Source organism: Hippoglossus stenolepis, chromosome 8, assembly GCF_022539355.2.
Source record: "Hippoglossus stenolepis isolate QCI-W04-F060 chromosome 8, HSTE1.2, whole genome shotgun sequence".
NCBI lineage: Eukaryota > Metazoa > Chordata > Actinopteri > Pleuronectiformes > Pleuronectidae > Hippoglossus > Hippoglossus stenolepis.
Genome location: NC_061490.1, coordinates 18,651,337 through 18,672,191, shown reverse-complemented (window position 1 = coordinate 18,672,191; position 20,855 = coordinate 18,651,337). Strand labels below are relative to the sequence as shown.

Below are 20,855 nucleotides of genomic sequence, written 5' to 3'. Positions count from 1 at the left end.
ATAAATGTAGGGAGCTGGGATTTGGATGTGAGCTCACCTGCATCGTTGAGCCACTTCTCCAGCAGCGGCTTCAGCTTGCACATGTTCTTAAAGCTCAGATTGAGGGCCTCAAAGCGGGAGATGGTCGTCTGGCTGAAGTCGTTGCCGTACAGCTTCCCCATGGCCAAACCTACATCTCCCTACAGAAGAAATAGAAGACGATTAAAAACACATCAGTGACTGAGAAATATTTAATGTAATTAATAATTAATACATTTAATATAACCTCTCTCTCTCTCTACCGACCTGTGTGAAGCCCAGTTTGATGCGTCTCTGTTTGAAAGTGCGGGCGAACTGTTCCAGCTCCTCCAGGTCACTGGGCTCCTCAGGGTGAGGGGTCACTGAGGGCATCGTGGTCACGCCTCCACCACCGCTCACATCCACGCTCTTATCTCGCTGCAGCAGGTACGACGCAGAAGAATGAAAGTGAGAATGAGACAGAAGGAGAGCGAGAGAAACAAGTGTTAGGTATCAGTAGTGAAAACACTGGGTGCTCCGTTCCCACTAACTACAGCTTGAGAGTTTTCTCATACCTGTGCTTGGAGTCCCATTCTATTCTGAGCAGACAGCAGACTTCCTTGGTTTTGCTGAGGTAGCGTAATAAGATTTGGTGTCGATAGGAGTCCTGACGAAAAAAGAACAAAAAAAAGATCATCAATTATAAATATGACAAAGAGGTGAATTTGATGTTTTTATCTATAACTAATAAGAAAATGAACTAACTATTCATGTAGGAGGTGTCCCCACCTTGCTGGGCCTGCTGTGCCTGCGGGAGGAGGAACTGAGCAGGAGATGGGAGCGAGTGGCCGGGAACCAACACCAACTGTTGGAGCTGCAGCAGCTGCTGGATGTCCTGTGTGATCAAGAGAGAAGGTGAGTATCTGTAACTCCTTATGAACTCATGAGGATAGATTGAGGGCTCAGACATGTTAGAATGTGTTAGTATGTGAGCCATCTCCGGCTGAGGAGAGGAGCAGAAAACACAGAAGTAAGAGGAAAAACCTTGTTATTGAAAAGAAAGGGAAAATGCGCATATTCATGCACGGTGGAAACTGTGAATCACGAAACATACGACACTCATTCAAGATGAATCGTTCCGTGGCTAAATACTGTTTCCTCAATCAAAGTGCTCATCAGGAAGTGGCTTTGATTGGCAATCAGTACCTGGGCGGTGAGCTGGATTGGCTGGGACAGGGTGAGCTGGGGTGGAGGGGGTGGGACACTTTGGGCAGTCTGTTCCTGTGTGCTCTGGCCCTGTCCCTGTGACTGAGCCTGCTGACCCGTTTGTCCTGCCTGCTGCTGCTGCTGCTGGGCTTGCTGATTTGCTGCTGCTACTGCTGCTGCTGCCTGAGCTTGCTGATTGGCTTGGGCAGCCGCGTGGGCAGCGTGAGCGGCGTGGGCTGCATTGGACTGTTGCACAGCTGCAGCCAGGAGCTGCGCCTGAGCCTGCTGCAGCAACATCTGCTGCTGCGCAGGCAACAGAGCTGTCAACTGGTGAGGAGGAGAGGAGAGGAGAGGAGAGGAGAGGAGAGGAGAGGAGAGGAGAGAATTGAGATTCAAGAGAAAAGAATGGAATGACCAGGAAGACACAAAGAGGGAAACAAAGTGTTCAAAAAGAAGCACAAGAGAAGCAAGCACGGTAAAAGCAAAGCAGCGTGTGTGTGTGTGTGTGTGTGTGTGTGTGTGTGTGTGTGTGTGTGTGTGTGTGTGTGTGTGTGTGTGTGTGTGTGTGTGTGTGTGTGTGTGTATCATGAGTCAGTCTTACCCCTGCTAGTTGGGAGCCAGTCAGCATGAGCTGTGTGTGTTGCAGGGCCGTCTGTGAGGGAGTCGGGCCGTGACAGTGAGGAAGGGCCGGGGACATCTCACCACACTCCTCCATCTTATTCTGCGAGGAGGAAAGGAAACAAGCGGATGTAGATGAATACCAATTAAAACACATAAATGTACAAATCCCATATCAGATCCGAACATAAATGGTAGAATGTAATTATAAAAAGCACCTGCATCAAAAATAAAAAGACAACAGACAGAAGATCATAAGCTGAATCTGAAATGTATTTTAGAACGTGAGTCGACTTGTGTCTCTTTTTTCTTGCCCAAACGTCTTTTTTCCCAGGATCAGTCGTGTTTGAACTGGCAGTGGTGGGACTCTTCCAGTTTACTGATTTACATTTCTCCTGTGCTATGCAAATTAGGTGGATTTCACGTTTTGCTGGATTGTAGCTTTTCGGATTAATTTCTCTTCTGAATGTGCCTTGTGAATGGAGAGGGCCATCATACTGTCTCCTCTCGGTAAATCTGTTTACATTCAAGGCTTTGAGACACATTATGAGCCTCGACGTCAAACACGACAAAAGAGCGATTCAGTGCATAGAAACCAGCACAAAGCTGAGGCAGCTATACTGTCAATGAGCCCACTGTGTGACATTAAGACACAAAAGATGCACAAACATGGGACCAGACATACACAAGGACGTGCACAGGCAGTTCAGCATAATGGCAACGCACAAACACACACACACACGCACAGACACACACTCACCTTGCTGCTGCTCAGGTTTGGTGACAGAGGGAAGGGACTGACTTTCATTGACTGAGCCAAGAAGAGAAGAAAAATAATTTACTGAGATTTATGAACAAAATTATTATTTTTGATTTTTGTTTTACAAATATAACTGTTTCCTGTTGTGGATTTGCTCCTTTTCTTATTTTTTTTGTATAATTAACTGAATTATCTTACTTTTCACTCTTAATTGGACAAAACAAGCTATTTGAAGACGTCACTTTTCTCACTGGTAAATCACAAATTTCTTCAATATTTTAAACTACAACTTCACCAAATTGTACACTCAAGATCCATAAATGACTCCCTGGGAAATCAGTGAAATAGTCACAAAAAAAAGTTAATGAAAGCGATTAAAAAAAAATCCTGGATCTGGCTCCTGATCGAAATCTAGTCCAAAGTTGAATGGGTTCTTCCCTGATCCATACCAGCTCCTTTCACCAAGTTTCATGGTAGTCCGTCCAGTAGTTTTTTTGTGTAATCTTGCTTAAAGCAAATATACAAACCAACCGACAAATACAGGGACCATGGTAAAAACATAACCTCCTTGGCGGAGTTAATAATGTGATTTCATTTCATTGTTATCTGTTATTGTGGCTCGGTTACGCGTGTGACAGAGGTGGGAGACAAACGTAATAATCACAGGGTTCAGACGTACCTGGTGATTTGATTCAGGTCCGTTCCGCTCAGAATCTGTGTGGGAGAGGAAGGAAAAAGTGAGAAATTGATCATGTGTTAAAGAACAAACACAGAGAACTGAGACATATGACTACTTATATGTAGTCTGCATGAGGACGTGTTTATTAGCATGTTACCTGTGCCCTCCAATGGTGAGTCAGCCCCCGCTTTCTCCACCTCTCCTGGCTTTGACATCCTGATATCTGTAACAGGAAGACACGCAGACAGTCAGACCGACTCTGAAATCTGTGTCAGACAGACAAAAACAGCCGAGCCAAGCAGAATGACAGATATTTTTTTCTAGGCAGGTGAAATCAGAATCTGGATGACGAGAGGGGAAAGAGGATGTCCAGGGCGTCGATCTTAGATTAGAAGGTTGAGTGGTTTCAGGTCACGGAATGGGGCCTACACACTGTACAACAAACAATATGGGTGAATCACTCTCGGGGGTTGAATGCTGCCCGCACTCATTCACTTTTTCCAATTAGTGGTTTTAACAGAGAGTAGGTGTTAGCTTGTTCTATGTTTAACTCAATTATGTTTACGTGGGAGCTCTGCACTGAAAACATCTCAGGCCGTGTGTCATTCACGACGAGACCACAGCACTTCCTGGTTGATAATGTTTTGGGGCAGTCCCTATGGTAACTGCAGCAAAATAGAGGGCAGAGAGAAATCTCTTCAACTGTCTGTCACAAAGAGATCTGAGCATTTTTTTTGGCAGAAGAGGAAAGCTGGAATGATCTGAGGAGAGATTTGAGGAAAGGTGTGTGTGTGTGTGTGTGTGTGTGTGTGTGTGTGTGTGTGTGTGTGTGTGTGTGTGTGTGTGTGTGTGTGTGTGTGTGTACATGTCTATACTGTATACTTATGTGTGTGTTTGTTTTTGTTAATCATGCACTAGGATTATCTCAATACAAAAGCTTTTTTATTCGTCTGAACCCAGAAACCTGTTGAGTCCATTTGAAACCTTCTTTTCTCTGTTCTCTCACTCCACACACACACACACACACACACACACACACACACACACACACACACACACACACACACACACACACACACACACACACACACACAGAGCTACTTCCCTTTTGTGAAAACATGCAAATCAGCCCAACGACCAACTAATTATATCTACCACCTGCATAATAAACTCTGTCTCCCTCCCTTTTCTCACCCCCTCCTCTCCCATTTCTCTCTTTTCTCTCCATCCTGTTGTTTTTCATGTTGCAGATGAGAGAGCGATATCAAATCGTAATTTCCCCCGCCACCTTATTGATGACACAGAGAAATGACACAGAAAATACTCTTATATAGGATTTTCTGCAATTCCCAAAAAACCATGTGGTCAAGCCTGGTTTTCACCATTGGGGGGCAGCAGTGACACATGGAAGAGAGGAGGAACTGACCTGAAGCTGATTCTGAATGATCGAACCATGAGTCCAGTGCAGCCTTTGATAAAGATGAAAACCTGCTCCCTGATAAGATGCAGAAACACGTTTGTGTCAGTGAGACAGATTGCGAGAAGAGCTGACATTTGGTGTGTACTGCGTCTTTAGGGGAAGGGGGAAGTTGCGATGGGCTCTAAAAAGCTCCACTCTGCCGCCATATCGGTCATAACCTTGGGGTCAACACACACACAAACACACACTGACCGCAGGATTTCCCTCTTATAAATGGACTTCTGCAAAAAGCCTTGGGTCACTAACCATGCAGGATGCAAACATCTGGTTAATCTATCATTAGGGGCCAAGTTTGTGGGTATTCCAACATGACGTACAGCTCCTGATTTGATGCTATATAAAACTAGCAGCTGTTCGCGAAACCCCAAAATGTCCGATGTTTCCACTTTCCGGTCAAATCTTCCCCCAAATGTAGCTTCTTCCTCTCAAGGATTCCCATAATTAAAACATTGTAAACGCACTGTGAATGTCACTTCTTCTACATTGGACTACCCTGTGCTCCGTGCGTGCAACAATAAAGCCAAATGCACCTCGTACAATGATTGTCCGGCTTGTAAAAACAGCTGTTAAGTGAAGTTTTTCTTGTATCTGTGGATGATGCCCGTTCGCAGGGTAAGATGAGTTATGATTCACGGCTGGAAATGGCCGACAGGCAGTGGCATGGTGGATAATGTGGTCAGTAATACAGTGGTGGGACAGTATATCAAGTTGCTGTGTCTTTTTCTCACTTCCCCTCCCGACTTCCCCTTGTACCGGGTTGAGAGCAGAGTGCTAAACCCAACACTTACTGTCAGTGAGGCTATTAATATTAGCCTGCCTTCTCTCTCTCTCACTCTCGTTCACTCCATCTTTTTAAAACCTCCCCCCCCCCTTTTACAACATCGCCGCACACGAACACGCAGCAAATTTTCACGTGACACAGAGCAGAGTTACATGTTGTAAATGCTTTTACAGTTTAAGTTGTTGGCACTGAATAAGCACGATAATAAAAGGCTTTATCTCTTTAGATCGGCTCCTTGTTTTGTCTTTTTACATGTGGCCTGAACTGAATTTACAGTTTTAAGAAACTTTAAGTTTAACTACTACCTCTCTGGCTTCATTTAAATCTCACTTCAAAACCTTTCTCTTACTGAAAGCTTTTGGGAATGGTTGTATTTATTTATACTGTTTTCGGTCATTTTTACATCTTTATCTCATAGGTGGCCTTTATTTTTTGGTTTTACCTCTTTTTGTTCAGTACTTTGTAACATTGTTAAGAAAAAAACAATTATTATTTTTCATTATGTTACTCCACTGTCTCTTCCATCCTGTGACAGTGTGTTAAACTTACAGCAGAGCTCAGAGTTAATCTTCCACCCAGTGAGACCAGTGCGCTGCACCACACTCATCACATTTAACGCTGTATAATCCTGTGTCACCATGAAATGATGCAATAAAAAGGAAGAAGAGTGTGTGTGCTCAGTGTGGACTGTTTCACTGTTTCTGTTATTCTCCTCTGGGTATTTCGGCCGAGGTGAAACTCCAGTGCAACCCCACAACCCCCCTAGCCACTTCCTGGAAGGGGGGGGGGGGTCTGGGAACTGGAGTCAATACAGACTAACTACAGATTTCAAGACGCAGAAGGTGCAACGATTCTGATTGCAGAGAAATGTATTTCACTTAAAACTCAGGGTCACAGAGTCGACTGTCCGATTCCGTTTGCACAGTTTTATGAAGTAGAACTAAACTGATGTCAGATTGTGGGAAATAAAATATGTGGGTGAACAAACAAATTGGAAAAATAAATAAGTAAATGAAGACAGGAAATAAGAATAAAGTGATTCAACAAAAAAGGTAAAGAAGCTGAAATAAAATCTGAGATGTGACCATGTGGCCATCAGGGCTGTGACTTTTCATTACAGTCTGTGTCACTGAAGTTGTGCATTGTTTTATTAAAGGTGTGTTACTGTTTGTCGATTACGCACAAAACATGATCTAGCTCTGAAAAATGCTAAATGGAAGATTACAAAAAAGATTAAAAGTAAAAAGAAATAATGCTGAACAAGAAAAAATAATAACCAGTAAAAAGTGAATGCAGCTGGAATATAGACACATGTGTGTGTGTGTGTGTGTGTGTGTGTGTGTGTGTGTGTGTGTGTGTGTGTGTGTACAAAGAAATAAAAGAAAGAGAACGCATGACTAAATATTGTGATAATACACTGGGGAAAAAAAGGCTGATTAGAACATTTTAATTTCTAAATTTTTCTGCGTAGTAAAATACTTTCACCTACTGCACTGACACACTCTGAGGAGATGAATAAAGTTGTATATGGAGGCAAGAAAACTATCCGACAATACCATTCATTAAATTTATGGAAATGCCACAAAGTGAATTCTAAATATTCATTATTTATTCTCTTTTAATTCTGACATCAATGATCGAAACTGCTGAAATGCTCAATTAAACCTTAACATGGATCAGAGGGCAGTGTTTAAAAATAACGGCATTAAAGGCCTTAATCCAGAGGACAATTAGTTAATACAATTTAACACAACAACCATGTTTTTGTTTGTGATGTTTATGTGTCACCCTGGTCAGAGTGACTTACAAGGTCGCAGCCGTGACCACATTCAGTTGAGAAGTGACTCACTGGTTTTAAAGCCATGAGTTACTCTTTGATAAACATCGTTAATTTATCCCATCAACTTTGATAGAAATCTTATCAGGGCACCAAAGACTGACACTGAAATATGAGTTAATTGACATTTCGATTTTTGGTAATTTGTGACTCAGTTTACGGTGCTGTGCTTTTCTCGGGGACTTGTCGTCATCGCCGGTCAACTGAGACCGTGTTGATCATTTTTTGTTAAATCATGAGAAAAACAATTATTTTAGGCATTTCCCCTTTTGATCATCTGCTCTTTATATCTCTTCATCGGACTATTTCAAAGTGTTTTAAATTTAGAATAATTTAGATTTAAAAATGGGGCAGCAATAATTACTGCAACACCAACAAGACACAGGTTTTTTTAGTAAAACCATAGTAGTGCATGATTAACAAAAACAAATATATTACTTACAAACACACACACACACACTTTACACCAGTTTCGTTTCAAAGTTGCGCAGGAATAAACCCTCTCAGCTAAATATCTCCAAACTGAACACACGTGTATTGGAGCCACAGTGTTTAGCAGAAGGAAAAGTTGTTTTTTGCCGAATGACAGAAAAATAATCACACAACAGAAACACACAAGAGCTGTGACACAGATTTTTCTTTAGCAGCATGTTTCAAAAGAAATGTTCATAATTTAATCACTAAAGCTTTTTTGGCAATCAGTTCCCAGTATAAATAAAACACACACACACACACGCACACGCGCACACACACACACATGCTATGGACTCGCAAGGTGTCTGACCTTTCCCTCTGCCTGCGACAGGCATCCACCCATCCATCCATCCCTCCATCCATCCATCCGTCCGTCCCCATCTTTCTCTTCGTACCACCTCTCGCTCTTTGATGTTCTCTAATTAGCTTAGCTTCTTAGACCCAGTGGCATTAATCAACAGTGTAGACACACTTCTCTTACACTCTCTCTCTCCTTCACACACACACACACACACACACACACACACTCACACACACGTACATACACATACCTCACGCAAAGCTTAATTGGTCTTGGTAAATGAAGGCCAGCAGAGAGAGAAAAGGCTGCACAGACAGTTACTCACCTGGCAACCACATACTGGAGAAGTCCTTAGACGCTATGGCTGCTGTCTTGGTCATATCTGTGTCTGTCTGTGAGTGAGTGTGTGTGTGTGTGTGTGCGTGCTATGTAAAGAAAAACTCTCACTCTCTCTGACGGCCTAGAATCAAAAAAGGAGGAGTGTATGAAATGATCTCTCTCTCTCCCTCTCTCTCTCTCACTCACTCACTCACACACACACACACACACAGACATGCACATCATAAACCACTCCCCCCCCCAAGCCCAACAGGAAGTAAGCCTCAAAAGAGTAGGAACTCAGTACACAGGAGAGAAAAAACACAAGACAAAAGAAGAAAGAAGAAAAGAAAGAAAGAAAGGAGGACACGCAAGAGGTTAGAGAGTGGGAGAGAGAGAGAGATCGAGGAGATAGACGAGGTGAAAAAGAGGGGGATGATGGGTACCGACGGAAAGTGATGCCGCGGCTGGAAACAGCCACTCACACTCACACACACACACACACACACACACACACCCTTGCTCACTCAAACACGCGAGAGAAAAACAGCAGGCTTGACATTCAGACTGAAGAGTGTACGATACATTTGTGTGATATATGACCCGGTGCACCTTCAAACCCTCGATGAAGCTCAACTGATCAGAGTTTTCCCTCCACACTTAGGGACTTAAACAGGTAGTTTAGGCCTCTTTTGTCTAACATGAGTCATGGCCGATGTCTCCTCGGGTGTATCTGTGTCTAAGGCGGAACTTCTGACAAGTACATGAGTGGGCTAAGGTGGTCGTCTGAGGGAAGTCGCCACCGACGAGAGAAGATGTGAGACATCCTCAGGTTCAAGTTCAGATGCAGCCACAGCTCTGGTCGAGCCCGAGCAGAAGGAAAAACTTTTGTCACTGTACCACTGACCACCCCTCACTGTGGACTGCACTCACACACGCACACACACACACACCACAGAGCCCCACACACATCCCACTATGTGACAGGTCGCTGTAGTGAGAGTGGAACATAGAAAAAAAAAACAGAAAAGAGAGCCGCCCACTTGGGTTCACAGACTGAGCAGCTGCTAAATCAAAAATAAATCTAAAGTCGGGGAATGATCTTGAAGAAACAGAATCATACATTTCAGCACAAATCCAGCCTGGATTTCAAATATGAGAGCGTCTGCTCTGACTTTAGGCCGAGCTGACCACAAGGTGGCACTCTTGATTCTCTCATAGTAGTGAAAGAACTGGCTCCATCCCTTGAAGAGAAGAGGAGAGGTGGCTGAGCACCCCTCCCTCTCTCCCCCCCCCCTTTTCCTCCTCCCTTGGTCCGAGTTCACTAATTCAAAAGCTAACGGCAGCAGAGTTCCCAAGTTTAACCTTATAAATACTTTATGTGCTGATTTACAACGGCCCAATGTACTGCCGGATAGACACTCACTAAGAAGTGCATAACCCGCTGCACTGGAGGTGTTCTCTATTATACTGAGACATTGTCTTTAAATCTGTCCTCAAACACATACAGATACTGGTGGACTGACTCGTGTGAATACATATTTATTAATATCAGCTCGGAAACTTTGGAGGAATCCTACAAACTAAAAAATGCACAAATACACAGATTGGATTAAGTGCTGTTTAATTGATTAGTCAATCGAAAGAAAACTGAATCTCTTTAGATAATACATGAATAAAATAAGCAGAGCCAAAATACCAAATGTCCAACTTCTCATATATGAGGATTTTCTGTGTTCTCCATTAATGTTTATATTAAACAGAACATTTTTTGGTTTTTCTATTTATGATTAGATAAACAGGAATTTAAGGACACTACTTTGGAAATTCTGATGGATATTTTTCACACCCTAACGACAAACAATTATTGATGAACTGATAAAATAATAGATAAATAATCATTGTAGGTGTAGAATTCTCTAGCAGAATTTGCATCCCCAGTTGTGCCATTAAAAAAATAACTATCACAGTTTCTAAAAATGCAGATTGTCGACCAAACCAGGGGCCTGAGACAATTGTTTATGTTTATATCATTTATGCAGTAATATTTTTGCCTTCATCGGGGCACGGTCGGACTGATGGTGTTTGTCTACCTGTCAGTAATCAGTGGACAGCAGGCGTGTGCTTGTGGACGTGTGTAGGAAAGAAGCGACTGGCCGGGCCTGTTCAAGGACAGTGACTGACTATGTGTTGGAGAGGGGGTGTTTCTCTGGGTCAGAGGTCGTCTGGACAGCCTGGCTTTGGCCGTGACCTTTGTTCAAACCCCAATCTACCCGAATAACTACTAGAGTGTGTGTCTTTGTGTGTGTCTTTGTGTGTAGCCGTGTGTGTATTTGTTTGAGAAGCTCTGATAGTTGGCTGGGGTATCTAAGTGTGCTCTGGATGTGCGTGTGTGTGTGTGTGTGTGTGTGTGTGTGTGTGTGTGTGTGTGTGTGTGTGTGTGTGTGTGTGGTACAGTTCATGGCCATGGGGGCCTTCCTGCCCCAAAGAGGTCGGAACCTTGGTTACCATGGAGACCAGGCCTAGCAACACTCTTGCCACTTAAATGATACTGGGCCGGTGGCGATGGTCTCACTTCAAGTTGACATATTAATACATACTACACAATGAACCGTGATATTAAATCTGAAAAAACAAAATACTCAAATAAATATTACAAATTGACAATTATTATCTTTTTAATTATTGTTTTGGGAATATGAGATGTGTGTGTGTGTGTGTTTTGGTCACTGCTAAGTTATGTTCGTATGATAATAAACAACACACACACACACTGTATATATACACGTACACAAGCTGATAGTGGGACCCAAGGGAGGAGGATGGGGGAGGCTGGGGCCTCCAGAGGGCCATCAATCACTCCACTGTCAGAGAGGGAGGGAGAGGCAGGGAGGGAGGAATGGGGGGTTACTAAGAGAGAGGAAAAAGGGAATAGTGAAGAAAAGAGGGAAGGGAGAAAGTGATGGCAATGAAGGTGAGTGATAGAGAGACAAGAACAAAAAAGACTGGAGGAAGGATATTAGCTGGGGGTGAGGGCGGTGGGAGGAAGACGGAGGGATGGAGAACGGGTGTATAATGGGTCATTGCAGGGACAATTCGGAGGTCTCCAAACCTGCTCAGTATCCCTCCACGGCTCGGCCCTCCTATATCTAGTGCCGCCTCAGGCCCGGAGCACACACTGGCTCTAATTCATATAATCCATCATATTATATTCCGCCTCTTATAGAGGGGACAGAGCACGGCTCAGTGATGGAGCCACCAAGGCCTGTTCACAGTCCTACAGCAAGACTCTATTCGGCAAGGTGAGAGATTTAACATCCACCGTGTGTGTGTCTGTGTGTGGGTGTGTATGTGCAGGTGTAGCCCCATGAGGAGTTTCAGGATTATAAACAGTGGGTCTACAGAGTGGAGTCTGTAGTGACGAGACTACAGAGGTTGAGGTTTTGTATGAGAAGCAGCAGGCGCTAAAACACACTCACACTGTTGGCTACCATGGGACCTGTGGCCATCCACACACACACACACACACACACACACACACACACACACACACACACACACACACACACACACACACACACACACACACACACACACACACACACACACACACACACACACACTGGCTGCATACACCTTAACAACACAGATTCCTCTCCTGTCCTAATACCTCTCAATCGCTCCTTTTCCTCTGGCCCCTCCGCCCCTCCATCCTTCTCTCACACCATTCCCCTCCCTTCTATATCATCTCGGCAGCCCATGGGGAGCCAGGCTTGTCTAGACAGACACCGCTCTCTCCCACGGCGCGACCAAGGTTGAAGCTCAAATATTTTCCCTCGCTCCTCTCACCCTTGCTTCTTCTCCTTCTTCTTCTACATCTTCCTCCTCCTCCTGGCACAAGAGTGAAAGTTCTGCTGGGAGGAACTGGCGGCCTTCATCGTTGGCTCAACAAACACTGAGGAGGCTTTGGACCCAACTGTTCACTGACAAACAGTGGGAATACTTTAGTTACAGCAACCATTGTCTTTTCCTGCCCACATGTTCCCTGTTTCACCTTGGCCGGTTCTTCACCTGCTGTGCCTCTTTTTCCTTCAAACCCTCTCATCACCATCACCATCATCATCCCAGTCTTTTATTTTGCGACCTTCCTGCCTTTTCTACCTCCAATGCAAACTTTCTCTTCTCCTCCTCTTGTCTCTCTTTCTCCCTCAGACCTGCTGGTCAGCAGCAGCTGTGACATCACTGGCCACTGTTCTCCGCTCGGATTGGACACTCGGCCACGTTGCCAGGCAACAGCAGTGAAAGGTCTCAGTGTGAACGTGTGTGCGGCGTGCGCATGTATGTGTGTGTTTATGTCTGTTTATAGCTACGTGAGTGAAAGGTGTGTGAGCGATTTTCCTCGCCTTGCCCTTTATCTGTGCATGAAGAATGATCAGAACAGATCTACGTCAATGCTTTATCTCAGATCAAAGCATGTAGATGATTGGGCTGCCTCACCACTCGCCTCCACCACAGAAGAAGAAGAAGAATGTGTGTGTGTTGCATTAATGAAAAAGAAAGATGGTACGAGTGCGTGTGTCAGTGTCCGCACTTGCTTCGAACCAAATAAATGTGTCTCTTCGTGTCGAATATGGGTATGTGTCTATATGTTGTGCGTGTGTGTGTATGTGTATGTGTGTGTGTGTGTGTGTGTGTGTGTGTGTGTGTGTGTGTGTGTGTGTGTGTGTGTGTGTGTGTGTGTAAGCCCCCGGGAGAGGGTGGTTATTGTATCTGACACAGCGGCTCTTTCTCGCGCCTCATATTTCTGGGCCGATCGATTCCTCTGACTCCCGACAAGACAATAATCGCACCTCCCTCTCTCACTCCATCACTACCATTATTACTGACCTCCCCAGGGAACGGACAGGGTGGAGGGAGGGAGACAGGGATGAGGAAGGAAGGAAGGATGGAAGGATGGAGGTTGAGGAATGAGAGGGGGACATAAAGTTGACAAAATGAGCCTATGATGATGAAAAAGCAAAAAGGGACAATGTCGAAAATGAGACAGGAAGAGGTGGCCTGGAAAAAACAGGACATCAGCGGGGTAGAAAGGAAAAGAGAGAGATAGAAAGGGAGAGAGGGTGCAAACAAGGAGGCTGAGATAAGGCGATGGAGGGATGAGGTCCGAGGGAGAGAGGGGAGCAGTAAAGATAGGGATGTGTGGTCATAGAGTGAAAGAAAAGAATGAGAGAAAGCTGAAGCGTAACAGGAAAGGACAGGGAGGAGGACGGTGGACGGGAGGAGGGTTTTAAAAAAAAGGAGAGAAAAGAGCAAGCAGTATAGATCATGGCGAGAAAAGAGAAGAGGACACAAGTGAAGGTGTGCAGAGAGACAGAGAGGGGACAATAATGGAGAGAATTAGAGGAGGAGAGATGAAGGATTCGCACTATCTTCTTCTAATAAAGGAGAGAATGAGAGACAGGGATCGAGGGAGGGAGATAGAGAGGGAGGGGTGGGTGGGGGTTAGGCTGAGGTGAACGAGGGAGAGACAGAGAAATATATAGGAACACACACACAGATACACACACTCACACACACACACACTATAGTGGAGGTCAGCGCTCAGAAATATTATTAAATTGACAAGAGTACAATAGTTGATTGGCAGGCTGACTCCTGCACTGCCATTCAGTGACGAAGAATGGAGACACACACACACACACACACACAATGCATGTACATCTGCAGTTTCACAGAACAATCAGCACAGCATGTAGAGATGCAGAGATGCACACAGACACACACACGCCCTCACTGTCTTTTGTCTGCGTTGGGCTTGCACGTGTGTGTATCCGCGGTTGCCTGCGTTAGCCTGTCACTGCTGTGTCTCTATGCTTTGAATCCAGATTACAATTACAGTAATTGGCTCTCAATTCAAGGGATTCCTGTTTGACCCCCTCACCTCTCTTTCTCTCTCTCTCTCTCTCTTTCTCTCTCCCTCCCTCACCCATCCCCACACATTTTGCCTCTTCCTCAGCCTGCATCCCCCTCTCTCCTCCTCCTCCTCATCAATATTCCTCCGCCTCCTCTCTACCTGTATCACTACATCCATCTTTCTCTGGGTGCAGGGTTCTCTTATCCCCTATTCTCCCCCCTCCATCCACGCTCAACACACTTCATCCCCCCCCCCCCACTATAACAATCTTTCCTTCCTGCTTTCCTTCTGTCCTGCTCCCTAGCTGTGTTACTTCTCCACCTCCTCACGCCACAATTTTTTTTGCCATTTTTTCCTCCCTCAACTCCCCCTTTTCTTTCCTCTTCTCTCTCAGATAGTTGGAGAAAGAGGGGAATCTATTGTATACTTTATTCATGCTGTATTTATTATGGAGAGATAGCTGTTCAGTGATACAGTCGGAGGGGGATATATATTGTGCGTTTGGGGGAAAGAGGTGAATGAGCGATAGATAGAATGAAGGAGGTAAGGAAAAGGGGTGATAGTGGTGGTGGTGATGGTGTGTTGGGGAGGTGGTGGTGAAGCGAGGGAGGAGGAGGAGGAGGGGGGTTAGGAAATTGGTCTGGCTAGCGGAACAGCTTTTCACCTCTCTCTCTCTCTCCCTCCCTCTCTTTCTCTCCCTCCCTCCCTCCCTCTCTTTCTCTCTCCCTCTCTATTCTGCTTTGTATTCTGCAGAGATGACAGGGGGAAAGCTTTATTGCTCCGAGTTTGTATCGATCGGGGCCCCTCTGAGGGGGGAGGCCGGAGGACGCGCTGAGCAGGCCCTTTCGCAACGACTGTGGCTCCAACATCCACCACCCCCCCTCCTCCTTCTCCTCTTCACCTCACCTCCTCCTCCTCCTCCCTCCAAACCCTGCTCTTGCTCGCACACTCGCTCGCTCTGAAATTCAAATTCAAGGCTCCTATTCTCAAAGGTTAGGAGAGGGAGAGCACCGGGGAGAGGGAGAGAGAGGAGGAGAGACAGAGGGATTGAATGAAAGAGAAGACGGAGGCGTCTGGGCTTCTTCCCCTGACTGAAGCCGTGAATGGAGCTGGGATCTGATAAGCAGAGCTCACAAACACAAACAAGGGGAGAAATGGAGAAATGGAGAAATAAGGCAGCAAAAAAATAATAGCTAAGAGGAATAAATCATCAGCTCCCATTCTCATCTTTCATCTCAGTTCTCTTTTGCACTGACTGTCCCCCAGCGCCTCCTGTCCTGCTCCATACTGTATCTCCATTTTTTGATCCACGAGGTGAGAATGATTTTTAGGAGAGGTGAAGAATGAGCCGGGTCTGATCATGCCTAAACCTCTGTGTCCTTGTTAGAGGGTCACAAGGAGATCTGGGGATCCAAGAGATGGATCTCGTGTGGATCACCCTCGATAGCTGCCTCTAACTATTTCAGCAAAACACAATGAGAAAAAAGAGAAGATCACCTCTTGCACATCTAAAAATCAGGAAGTTAAAAATGACAAATCATCCACAACTTCGGTTTGACAAGCTTTCAATAAAAAAGGGGGCGAGACCCAACGTCAAAGCCACGGCCAACTGACCAAATACTTGAATCATGCATGGAAGTGTCCACACACAAACACAGGCGCACACACACACACACATGCATATACACACATACATAGCCTATTTATCTGTTAATGGGATGCACAGGGGCTGCGCTGAGGCTGGGGAGAAAAACAGATTGTCCATCAGGGGGTTACAGAGTTCAAGTCCATGACCAGAGGGTTAGAGGAAGGTTAGGGGGTTGTAGGTTGAACTCCCAGGGGGCAAGGAGGATCCCTGCTGTCTCTCGTCCGACCCCAGCCGCACTCCCCCCCACGCCTAACCCTCCTCCAAGACAATATACCCCTCCATCCCTCCTTCCTCCTCTCTATCCCACTGCTGGCCCTTTTAAGCCCTGCTTAGTCTGATCACACACGTGTAAACCTGAGCTTCGCCTCCAGACTCTCTCTGTTTGTCTCAGATGTTGACATGGATGAGCACATGCTGCGGCGCTCATAAACAAACACACACACACACACACACACACACACACACACACACACACACACACACACACACACACACACACACACACACACACACACACACACACAATCATACAGATAACTCACTGATGCACAAGCGTATTCATAAAACTCCAATACACCCTCACAATTCAAATACAAATGATTTGCTCGTCCTATCTTCTGTTTTCGCACATTACACCAAATCATTTTATTTCTGACCTACATCGTGATGGAGACTGTTTCTACCTTCTGTAACTCCGTCTCACTCACTCCTCCGGTGGAAACCAGCACAAGGAAAACACAGCGTTGCCTCGGCTATCAGCTGCAGCAGATGTGAGTGGATATGAGATATTTGTGTAAACATTGGATACATACACTGTATATATTTTGTCACTGATATTGCTTGTGTGGTTTACGCGCAGCTCCAGATTGAGTTCAGTGATAGAGTATACATCAGAGACTGGAGCTGGATGCTATACACAATCCGATTCATGGAGGAATACACAGACGCACACACACACACACACACACACACACACAATGTACAATAACCTGCAGGCCTACAACCTGCCTTCTTGCCTGTGCGGATGCATTATTAAACACACAGGATTTCATATGTAGAGACACAATATGAATGCTGCACTGGGTCCTACTGTGGATATTCGCCTGTTCGCTCTGGTCTGAGCTCTTTTACATTTTCCTTGAAAATCTTCCACTTCTCACACTTAATATTTACTTAATTCACTGGGCACGTTATTTACTTAATATTGTCATTCTGTTTCTCCATGTTGTGATTTTAATACTGCTGCTTTTGTTTACTATGAATATACAAATATACTTATCTGGCATCCTGGAAGAGGGATTCCTCCTCTTCCTCCTGTTGCCGTTTTGTGGCTACTCTTTTTTCTCCAGTTCCTTATCTGAACTGAGTGTCTATGAACAGAGATTGCTGAATAATAAATAGATTTTAAAGCCATCTGACACCAATTTCATAAATTTGGACAACATAGCTTCAATAAAACTAACTTTACTCTGGGGCACAATGGTGCTGAGATTGTTATACTTTGTGTTGGTTTTCTCCTTTTGTCCTCCCACAGTCCAAAAACATGCACAGTGGATTAGATTAATTGGAGCCTCTCCGTTATGTGTGTGTACATGTGTGTGAATGTAAGGGTGTATGGTTGTTAGTCTATGTTTGCTGGCGACCTTGCTTTGTTAAAGGCCCGAACTTTCTGTACAGCTTTATTTGGGAAATATGGATAGGAGCCCTCAAGTGGTAAAAAGATGTCTGCATTGACATCCCAAGTGAGAGTGATGAGATGCCACATTTTGGTGATGACAGACCACAGGTAAGATGGCGCAGGTATGACATCACCCTCCTGACAGGCATTCATCCGGGTCATGATGGAAAGCCGCCGTGACCTGGCGAAAAACCACTGGATCCCGCTGATTAACCGAAAGGACCTCACACAAGGGACGGTCGAACGGCAACTAAACCACAACACGAGCGCTGTGTGTGTTTACATCCGTAGGGCGGGTGGGCCGGGCCCTGGCTCTCACGGTAATCGATGAACGAGGGAGGAAAGGGAGGCAGCGGGTGAGGCAGGGATGTGTGTGCGTGTGGGGGTGGAGGGCTGTGGGGGGGGAGAAAATCGGTAAAGAAAGCAGGTTATCTCCCGTCATTAGGGGAGGGGGAATCCCCGTCTGGAGGGGGGGAGAGGGCGGGGTGGGTGAGGAGGGGTGAGGGAAGACCAGGGTTCATTGATAAAAAGGGAGAGAGAGAGAAGGAGTGAGGAGAAGGGGAGACTATGTTTGGCATCGAGAGAGAGCAGACAATTATCTGTATTGATTAGAGCGGCCCAGTACTGTGAAGACTGAGAAAACTATGACTGGATCAATAGAGAGAGGGGGGGAGGGAGGGAGTGAGGGAGAGAGAAAGGGGGAGAGAGAGTTAGAGGATAGACAGACCAATAGAGAGAAACAAACGACGGAGATAAAAGATACATATAATGACAAACATGAAGCGATAGAAACATCATTTATGGTGCAAAGCAAAGTCAAAGACCCGGGGTGACATAAGTGGTGAGAAGGGGGAGACTTGGGGGAGACGGGGGAGAGTCAATGAAAGCACGAGGAGATACATTACGTTGTTGATGTCATTACTCTTTATCATTGATTTGTCAGCACAACCACAGAGTTCATTCAACAAGCCCACCAGTGCCCTCTCATCACAACAGCGCGCACGCACACACACACACACACACAGATGCGTTTATTAGACACACACTGAGTAAATACAACCATGTTCCGAACTATTGCCCCATTGATTCCAGTGTAAGTTGCTCTCAGGGTGCACGTGCCAAAAGTTAACTGACTTCCTGTTGGTTCCTTTACACATATGACATGGAAATATTGTGCTGTAATATTTGTTAATTTCAAGAAAATACCGACCGAGACCAAGTCCTGCTTGGGATACTGCAGTCTGGATATACAGACCTTTATGGAGATATAAGAAAAAAGTTCTTTAACAAAAAAAAAAACTTTTGATAAAACTTTGACAATTTTGCAGAAAGATATCAACAGAAACCAGTAAAATAATACATCCCTCGATTATGTATTCATTACCTCTGCCAAGGAGGTTAATGCTTTTGTCTGTGTTTGTTTGCTACCAGGAGTACGAAAAACATTTGTGGAGGGGTGGGACATGACCCGAGGACGAACTTTTGGTGCAGATCTGGATAAGGGGGGGGGGTGGCTCCAGGATTTTTATTTTTATATTTTTCACAAAAACTGTGAAATTTTCCCAGGGAATAATTTATGGGTGTTGATGGGAAAAATCCGGCATATTTAAGGGCCTGATATCTATGAGTGAGTCCAATTTGGCAGATGTATGTGTTCTACTGAGTGACACTCTTTTAAATCTTTTTTGCAGCGATTAGTTATTTAAATTGTGTAGTAAAATGTGGTTGTATAGTGTATATATGTGCAATTAATTCATTACCTTATTTTTTACATATGACATTTATTATATTTCCATTGGAAATCTTGAATTCTGGTCACTACTGGAGAGAATGTGAATCAGACTTTAAGGGACAAAGGTGAGGAGTTGACAGAGGGGAGCTTTGAAAAATATCAGGAGGGGGTTCTCAGGTAGGGGGCCTCTTTTTGTCCGGGACAAAAACAAAAATGGTGGAATAGGGTGTAACAGAAGGCACAAAGGGGGAAACAGGAAAGTGACAAGTGTGCTGAGTAAAAACATCCGACTGACACACACACACACACACACACACACACACACACACACACACACACACACACACACACACACACACACACACACACACACACACACACACACACACACACAACACAGCATGCACACACATTAATCCCTAATCAGACCCCACTGAGTGTGTGTGCAAGGACCCACTCACTACACTTATGGCTGTAACTTACATTTCTTGGAAACCTTGGCCCCATTACCCAGGCAACCCAGACCAACACGACACACACACACACAAACACACATCAAACTGAGACAAGCCAAAACTGTCCTCACTCCTACGTTCAGCCACACACCCACACACACACACACACACACACACACCAACACAGAGGACCACATCTGTCATTCCTCAGTTTATTGAACATTACAAGATGATAGAATTTAGCCTCCCAGTCTCCTGATGTATTTTGACACCGAAGAGGAACGTATTGTCAGTAAAGGTTTATACAAAAGAAAACAAATAGATGAAAAAGCATAAACTCTGAATGGGGGAGCCGGGCTGGATATTGAGGAAACCTTTGGTAAGGGCAGAAAATGTCAGGTTTGACAAATGACCTTTTAAACATGGAGCAGATGTAGAGAGTCATGTACACTGTGGACAGAGGGCTGCTCAACCGTCTGTCTCTTAACGGCTAGTGAAAAGATAAGCGTCACTGTTCCCCACTGTTAAAATAAAACACTGACATTACAACAAGTTTAAATTGAAATCTGGAGCGAACCAAAGTGACGCCTAAATCAGAAGGGAATATTATTCTGGTGAGAGGCAGGTCCAGGTAAAAAAAGCCATGCAGCAAAGAACAAAAAGAAAGAGGGAGGCACACACAGGCTTTTCCAGTGGGGTGGGAAGAGGAAGAAAATGTAAGGAAAGAGGGAAAGGAAAGAAAACATGAATTACAGGTGTAAAGTTATGCTTGCATGACATCACTGGACCCCCTCCTCCAACCCTTGGGAATGGGCACCTTGGAAACGGTCGCTAAGGGAACAGAGTACAGAGACAGGGAGAGAGAGAGGGCGAGAGAGAGAGAGAGAGAGAGAGAGAGAGAGAGAGAGAGAGAAATAGGTGGAAATAATATTTTGAGAAAGAAAATTAAAGAGGAAGAAGATAGGCAGCTAATGAAA

General features: G+C 44.9%; 1 protein-coding gene and 1 long non-coding RNA gene across 6 annotated transcripts in view; one reads left to right on the top strand and one right to left on the bottom strand.

Annotated features, from left to right (window-relative positions):
* Positions 1-20,855, bottom strand: part of pou2f2a (POU class 2 homeobox 2a) — a 40,556-nt gene that overhangs the window by 6,882 nt on the left and 12,819 nt on the right. The window contains exons 2-10 of one of the 5 annotated variants that reach the window (XM_035162617.2): positions 3,418-3,483; positions 3,261-3,295; positions 2,582-2,632; positions 1,805-1,924; positions 1,204-1,530; positions 763-892; positions 573-664; positions 286-435; positions 38-179 (exon numbers count right to left, since the gene is read on the bottom strand). In XM_035162617.2, the coding sequence (XP_035018508.1) occupies positions 38-179; positions 286-435; positions 573-664; positions 763-892; positions 1,204-1,530; positions 1,805-1,924; positions 2,582-2,632; positions 3,261-3,295; positions 3,418-3,483 (1,113 nt within the window). Of the gene's footprint in view, positions 1-37; positions 180-285; positions 436-572; positions 665-762; positions 893-1,203; positions 1,531-1,804; positions 1,925-2,581; positions 2,633-3,260; positions 3,296-3,417; positions 3,484-8,458; positions 8,606-20,855 lie in introns of those variants that run through there. The other 4 variants (XM_047341021.1, XM_035162624.2, XM_035162619.2 and 1 more) reach the window with 4 other exon arrangements.
* Positions 1,418-5,746, top strand: LOC118113264. Its single transcript, XR_004697315.2, has 2 exons — positions 1,418-1,678; positions 4,511-5,746. It is a non-coding gene; the product is annotated as an uncharacterized LOC118113264 (long non-coding RNA).